The sequence below is a fragment of the Arachis stenosperma genome, chromosome 5, assembly GCF_014773155.1.
Source record: "Arachis stenosperma cultivar V10309 chromosome 5, arast.V10309.gnm1.PFL2, whole genome shotgun sequence".
In the NCBI taxonomy this organism is placed as follows: Eukaryota; Viridiplantae; Streptophyta; class Magnoliopsida; order Fabales; family Fabaceae; genus Arachis; species Arachis stenosperma.
Window position 1 is genome coordinate 9,743,574 of NC_080381.1, and position 7,614 is coordinate 9,751,187.

General features: G+C 32.8%; 1 protein-coding gene across 2 annotated transcripts; it reads left to right on the top strand.

Moving 5' to 3' along the window:
- Nucleotides 1-463: 463 nt before the first annotated feature.
- Nucleotides 464-3,670, top strand: LOC130982820 (LOB domain-containing protein 36-like). 2 transcript variants are annotated; one of them, XM_057906923.1, is made up of 3 exons: nt 464-719; nt 1,015-2,239; nt 3,409-3,670. In XM_057906923.1, the coding sequence occupies exon 2, from the start codon at nt 1,255-1,257 to the stop codon at nt 2,176-2,178; it is 924 nt and encodes a 307-aa protein (XP_057762906.1). In that variant the 5' UTR covers nt 464-719; nt 1,015-1,254; the 3' UTR covers nt 2,179-2,239; nt 3,409-3,670. The 2 variants fall into 2 exon arrangements, with proteins under 2 accessions (XP_057762906.1, XP_057762907.1); XM_057906924.1 differs by lacking the exon at nt 3,409-3,670 and adding an exon at nt 2,473-2,501.
- The last annotated feature ends 3,944 nt before the right edge of the window (nt 3,671-7,614 follow it).

A 7,614-nucleotide genomic window follows, 5' to 3' on the forward strand; every position in this document is an offset into this window, starting at 1 on the left:
AATGATAGTTGACTGAAGGAAATAATATTATCTTGGTGTCTACTGAAGGAAATAGTATGATTTAAGAAACCATATTTTCTTCAATACATGTATCTTATATATTACTCTTAATTTTCTTTTACCAATCATTTTAACTTAATATACGGTTATTAAAATAACATCTATTTAAAAAAAATGTAGTAAACTAAACTAAACATATTTATTAACCAAGAATATAATTGAAAATTCAATAATCAGCTAAAAATGTGAATCATAATTTTTCTTAAACATATAATTTAATTGAGGAAGAAGAGAGTAGTGGGAACTTGGAGGAGTGCAGTTCACCCCCCCCCCTCTCTCTCTCTCTCTCTCTCTCTCTCTCTCTCTATATATATATATATATATATATGAGTACTTGGTTGTTTTGGTTTGCGGGTTTTAGCTCTGTTCTCTTATCCCTAAACCTCAACGCGCACACATTCTATGTACCTATCCCTGCGCTACCATTCACACATCACACACTATGCTAGCCTCTCTCTCTCTCTCTGCATAATTTGAATATATTAGCATTAGTATGTTATATGTGAGTTAGGTTTATTTTGGTTTGCTTAAATGAAAATCTCACGAATTTCGATCGAGGCGTGAGCCACTCATAGATCTCTACACTGCACACCCAGTTTCCTTTCTCCATTTCTCTCATCCTTCACCTCCACGCAACCTAACTCAATCCAGATCCACTGGTGCAACTTTTCTTCTTCTTCTTCTTTTAGTTTTAATTTTCACTGTGTTGCGCAGTTTTTGCAATCGTCGTCGTTTTCACCCATATCTTGTGTCGGTTAATCACTTGTCATTTTTTAAAATCCCTAATTATTTAAAAATTGTAATTTTAAATCGTTGATCAATAAATCTGTACATGAAGTTTCGTCGAATCCTCATTTCCCGATTTCCATGCTCGTTATTTATTCACAAGAATTAATAATTATTAATTAATTAATTATTGTCACCGTTTGACCTCTCTGCTTTGTTTGTTTGTAGAAAATCGAAAACATGGTACCAGAGAGGCCGTGAAAGCTAGATAGTCAGATCGCTCATTTACAGAAAGAGAGAAAGAGAAAGCAGCGACGGTAAATCCTTCTTTGGAGATTAATTTAACACCATTCATCATTTCATGGTTTAATTAACGGAAGAGAGAGAAAGAGAAACAGAAAAGAGGTTTGTTTGTTGAGCGAGGGTTTATAGAGGAGAGAGAGAGAGAGAGAGAGATCGGAGAAGAAAATGTCGTCGTCGAATTCACCTTGCGCAGCGTGCAAGTTCTTGCGGAGGAAGTGCACGCAGGAGTGCGTTTTCGCGCCGTATTTCCCGCCGGACAACCCGCAGAGGTTCGCATACGTGCACAAGGTTTTCGGCGCCAGCAACGTCGCCAAGCTGCTGAACGAACTCAACGCCGCGCAGAGAGACGACGCCGTGAAGTCGTTGGCGTACGAGGCGGAGGCGCGTTTAAGAGACCCCGTCTACGGTTGCGTGGGTCTCATATCGGTGCTGCAGCACCGGCTCCGGCAGATCCAGGTGGAGCTCACCAACGCCAAGAAGGAGCTCGCCACCTACATTGGCCCTCAGGCACTGCAGGGTGTCCCAACCACCGGCATTCTCCAGCATCACCATTCCTTTGCCTCGCAGATGTTCCCTTACAACGGCGCCATGGCTGCTCCGCCAGCTATTGCTCATGGCGGACAGTTGATGATTCGCGACGCTCAGACTGCCCCTCCGCCTCCGCAGCAGCAGATCTTGGAGGCTCAGCAGCTGGCTGCTGCGGTGGTGGTGAGGGATCAACAAGATATGTTCAGAGGGTATGATCAGCATCATCAACAGCAAGAGTTTCTGAGGTTTAATGGTGGAGGGTTTGATATGGGTTCGGTTTCTTCCGGTGGTGGTGGGTACAGCCAGGTTAGTGGCGGTGGAAGTGGTGGCGGTTCTGGTGATCAGTTGTCTCCTTCGTTGGCTTTGGGGTCTTTTGACAATCCATACCATATGCAGCAAGGGGAAAGCCATGCTCACCATCTTCCTCTTCAGGCGCAGCTGCTTCTCCCACCGCAGCAAAAGCAGGCTCAACAGCAAGCACAGTCACAGCATATTCCCGGCCACCACCACCAACAACCTTCGGAAAGCGAGGAGTGTAGGAGTGTCGGTCCATCTTGTTGATTCCCAATTTTGACACATCTTACGCCTTCCTCCTTTTTTGCTTCAACAATTTTCAGATTAGGTATGTTCTTCAACACTTTTTTTGAGTCCATTAATAATAATTGTTGGTGTACTCATCACACATTCACAATCTATCCTATAACCATGAAGTAATAAAAAAGTAATTAAGCCTTCATAGATTATTATTCCTTGGTTAAAGTTAAACAGCGGATGGTGATGTGCATTTATTTGCGAATGATTTCCATGCTATTATTTTGTGTGTGTATGTGAACGTAAGTATTTGTTTGCTATAAGGTTTTAAAGATGTGCGGGGTCAAGTCTAGTTTGGTGGGAGCAGAAAGGAACAAATGTGAGTGTTGATGGTAGTAAGCAAAAGGGTAGGTTCAGGGGAATGGTCTTTTCAAAATGAGAGGAGATAAAGGCTTCTGTTCATCAATTATGAGAACATGAGCAGTTAATTGCCGCTTTGGGGTTGCCAGCAAATTAAAGCATATTTATTTATTTATTTGTTTTCTGTGAAGGAGAAGTCTCATGCTTGCTGGGGTAACAAAACAATGTTCTACATGTCCGTGTGTTTTATTTTTTAATTAGAAAAAAAAAAGAAAACCATATATATTATGCTCTGAAGTCAAGTAACGTAACTGTAGCGGTGTCACTGAAATTCGGCAATCTATCAATTCAATGCCTTGGCTTTTGCAATAGATTTGCCATTCTAGCCTCTTTTTTTTTTTTTTTTAAATAAATAAAAAACATTAGCCTCCTTGTGATCGTTCATGTTTACCTAATGAAAGAGACTTTAAGCTTTCTATCGTCTGAAAAGGGAATTTAGAGAAATCGACATGACAGCCAATTTTTTGTGTTTTATTGTTTTTTTTTAAGTTGGTGTAAAATAATACAGATTTCCATTTGCGGGGTTCGACAAGTTAAGTCTTCTGCTTTTGTCGCATCCTCAAATAGTGATCACACCACACCCTTTTCATGTTTCTTGAGGCCTTTCATTACCATGATTTTTTTAAAAAGTTTAATGTTGATTTGCCATGGACTTTTAATGTCTAATAAGTAGTTCATGTTGTGTCACGATCAATAAAGATAAGTTAGCCAATACTGAATATGGAATATATTTAGGTGCCATGAATTGGTTATTTCATTATTTGGTGTAAAGACTTTACAAACATGCATCTCTATTTAACATTTCATTGGTTATTTATATTGCTTTCTTTTAATTTGCAGGTCGACTATAACATTTTAAGCATAACACTCTTAAAATCTTTCTTTGTTCCTCTTTATCCCCATAAAATCGGATTGAAAAGAGAGTGTGTAGAGCATACGTTTAAGATTCAAATGTCCGGCGTGCTTTGTCCTGGATTTGAAGGAGATTACCAATGTAGACATAATTGAAAAAAAGTAAGATAATCGAGCTTCTTCTTTAATTTAAAGTAGTAGCCTTGATTTTCTCTATTTATTTTTGTTAAGAACAAAATTGTAAATCAGAATCGAGGAAGCTTTTAAAGACTTTATTATTAGCTCGCCTTATTTGTTAAACACTCTATATCATCTTAGTAATTTAGATGTAAAAAACTGTTGATAATTATATCGGTGAATTATTGGATAGTAACAAAAGAGCTATAACTCAAATAGTATAGTCCTTTTATTCTCATTTAAAGATTTTGAGTTCAAGTTATACTTTTAACTTTGAGAAAAAAAAAAAAAAACTGCGTAGAAGTCGGTTTTGTTGATTCTGGTTGCCTTATTTATACGGAAAACACCATATATTTGTAACTCGCTAGGTTCTATATTTGAATGTTAAAATTATATTTAGAACCAGAACATTAAACTTTTATCCGCCTGAAACATCCCATGTTAATTATTCTTTAGGTTTTAAGGCTAAACAACTTAATTTTCTGCGGTGGAATTAGATTAAAACCACGTACCCAACAAATAAATGACTATCCAACAAAAATATTTTTATGCAAAAATAATAATTAACCACTATTCAATAATTTAATATATTTAATCAAATATATATATATATATATATATATATATATATATATATATATATATATATATATATATATATAATTGTCGTCGTCGTGTAAATAGCCATAAAATTTAACAATTCTAAATAAATCAATGTATAATCGATTAGTTTTTATTCGGCATTATGTTATGCAAAATTTAGAATATTTTGCATGCATTATGCATAATAGGTTAATAGTCAAATATTTTAAGAACCAAACTAACTAAAAATAATTATACCATCCAAGTTGTTGACCCTTAATTATAACATGCACGTGTAACATCATATGACGGGATAATCCATAAGTAAATTATTATGCATATGAACTTACACCATCCATTAAAATTAAATCTTTATAATTTTGACTTATCAATTCTAGTCTAATCTAATGAAGTCATGAATCTCAAGCGCAAAAAGGTCTAGTTTTTCACATAGTGCATGTGCTTTTATGACATTTCTTAATATAGACCAAGACTAATGCATCTATGAACTTTTTAAATACTCCAAATCAAACGAATTTTAATAAATATATAATTTTTACGCCAGTACCCTAAAAAACCACTGCCATAATATGATTGCCGACTTGGACAATAAATATTTGACAACTATATATTTTCGTTAGTCGCTGGGAACCCTTTTTCGAGGGAAAAAAAAAATGGGGGCATAAACACTTCAAAGAAATATGCTTTCAAGTTTCAAGCCGTGTATAATATATTTTTTTTCCCACCTGATTTGTACATTTTTTGTGACCATAATATTTTAGAACGTTGACCATAATAAGCGTCTTCACACAAGGAGGAGTACAAAAATTAATCGGTAGCATATTGTTCTACCTGACTACCTTAATATAAATCTTAACTTTAAATTATATTCTAAATATAACGTTGTACTAAATATAAAATACGCACAAAATGAGTTATTAAATTGCTTCAATTTAGAATAGTAATCCTTCGCAATGTAATTTACTCATATGTTAAATCATTTAAATAAATGGATCATAAAGTGATTAGCTAGCATGTCTGATTTGTTCCTTGTCGCTGTTAGTTAGTTTCCTTTGATGTATTTCTGAGTCTCTAATATACTATGAGACGTTGCATCACATTAGGGTTGCGTCTCCAACATGATAATCTCTATCCATCATCATTTAAGTGTTATTGCATCGACATGATGAGGAAGTGCCAGGTGAATTCTGATGCCAAAAATAATAACTGGAAGGGAATGCATAGATGGAAGGAAACAAAATAATATAAATGGTAGTGTGGTACAGCATCCAAATTATGTTATGTTGTTTGTATTTGTATCCATTATGTATTATTGTCTTATTCAAGAGTCAGAGATAGGAGGGAAGAATGGAATTTGGATTATTGAAGTGAAGGAAAAAAAAAACACGCATAATGAATTCCTCGTATCATAGAGCCAACATAACCCCACAATAGGAGATTATTAGGGAATCTTTAACTTCGGTGCGCTAGCTAGATGAGTTGGTGTCATGTACTATATCTATATTTATATATTTTCATAGAATTTAATTTTAATGTAGAATATAATGTTTGATCGTAACTATTTAATCACAATTTGTTTTTTTATAATCATTCACCCGTTAATATAAATTTAGTTATTTTTATTAATGAAGGATTATTTAATTAAATGCATATATAAAATTATTTTATATTAATAATATATTAAAATTATATTTATGAGTGAAGTACAAAACTAACATATAAAATTTAAAACTAACATGCATGTAACCACCAACGATATTTTTTACTTGACAAATATGATCAATTGTTAACTGGACAATAATACCATTAGTTAATGAACCTACATGTACTATTAGTCATTACTGGCATTGTAAAATAAAAAATAAAATTAAAAAATAAATAAATATTGACTAGTTTTGTCTTTTTCTCCCAAAACTCAAATCCTTCTTCACAAACCCACCCCTTCTAGCAAGAGCATAACAACAATAGTAATTGATTAACAAAGTGAGATTTTCTAGTCGTAGAAGATGATGAAGAGCTATTATGATTGAACTTTGTGACAAAGCTAGATCCTATTTTAGAATTTCTAGCGTTTTCTTTTGAAATAATTTTTATTTTTTATTTTTTTCATTCTATTTTTTCATTTTATACTGCCATTTAGGTAATATTTATTTTCATAGATTGAGTTTGAGATTGAAGTTGAGAGATTGAAATTCAGTATTGTATTTAGTGGTTAGAGACTGTAACTAAAGTTTTTGTTTCGAGACACAAAATTTCAGGTCCTTCAGTACTTCTAAAAATTGATGACACATGGGATTAAAATTATTTGAGATGGAAACTGAAATTTTAATTATATTTCTTCTAAAAAAAATATTCATTTAACTTTTCAAATTTTAAATCTATCCCTTAATTTCTATATTTATCTTAAACTAAATATAATTTTGAGACATAACTCAATTTAATATATTTTATACCAAACACAATATAGAGACTTAATTTAATCTTTGTCTTTGTCTTTGAGTTTTAGTCTCAGTCTTCTTTCTAAACACAACCTTAATGATTAGCAATATACATAAGATCGTGAGTCATATTTGTCAAGCGTAAGATATTTTTTATGGTTACAAGTTAGTTTTAAATCTTATATGATCAGTTTTATCAGTGTTATAATATTTTTTGGTCAATTTTAATACTTTACTCTTTTAATAATATATGAAAATAAATATCAGTTAAATATCTAATATTAGTATATTACTCATAGGTAAAAAAATTTAAATATTAAAATTCAAGAGTGTAAAATGAGAATCAATATTTTTAATATAGATGTTTACAACTTTACATAATATTTTTTCACATAAAATAATGAGTTACATATACTATACGACAAGGTGGAGGTTGTAAATACTAAATATATGTTTAGCTTCGTCTGCTATCTCAGTTCTGACATCAACAATATATCTTTAGTTTAATTTATATATTCATCCATGAACCATAAATAAATATCGAAGGCGAGGAAACCAACAAATAGAAAATGAACATCACTTCTTTCTCTTCTTTGTCACAAATAGGATGGCAGAAATACTTGAGTTTTTTGCTGGTTTAGAGTCCTTATTTTAGGATTCTGATTAAAAGCATAATCACCGATGGCTTAAAATAGAATTTAAATTGGAATGCATGTTATTCCAAAGATAATGTATGCAAAAAATATTTGTTAAACTTCTTGGTATATTAAATTAGGGAGTATGATTATTCCACAATTGATTTATGTGAATAAACTTAGTATATTAAATTAGGAAGTTTAATTTGATTAGTATGATTGGTCACACTGGCAATATTTAACCAAACTTTAGACAATGTGCATTGTACGTTTACCTTCACAAATGAAGTGAATGGGTTCCCCTTGACTTCATAAATGAGTGCTTACAAAAGGAGTAAAAG

Coding starts and splice junctions, on each gene's coding strand:
- LOC130982820 (XM_057906923.1), top strand. CDS start 1,255: ATGTCGTCGTCGAATTCACCTTGCGCAGCGTGCAAGTTCTTGCGGAGG.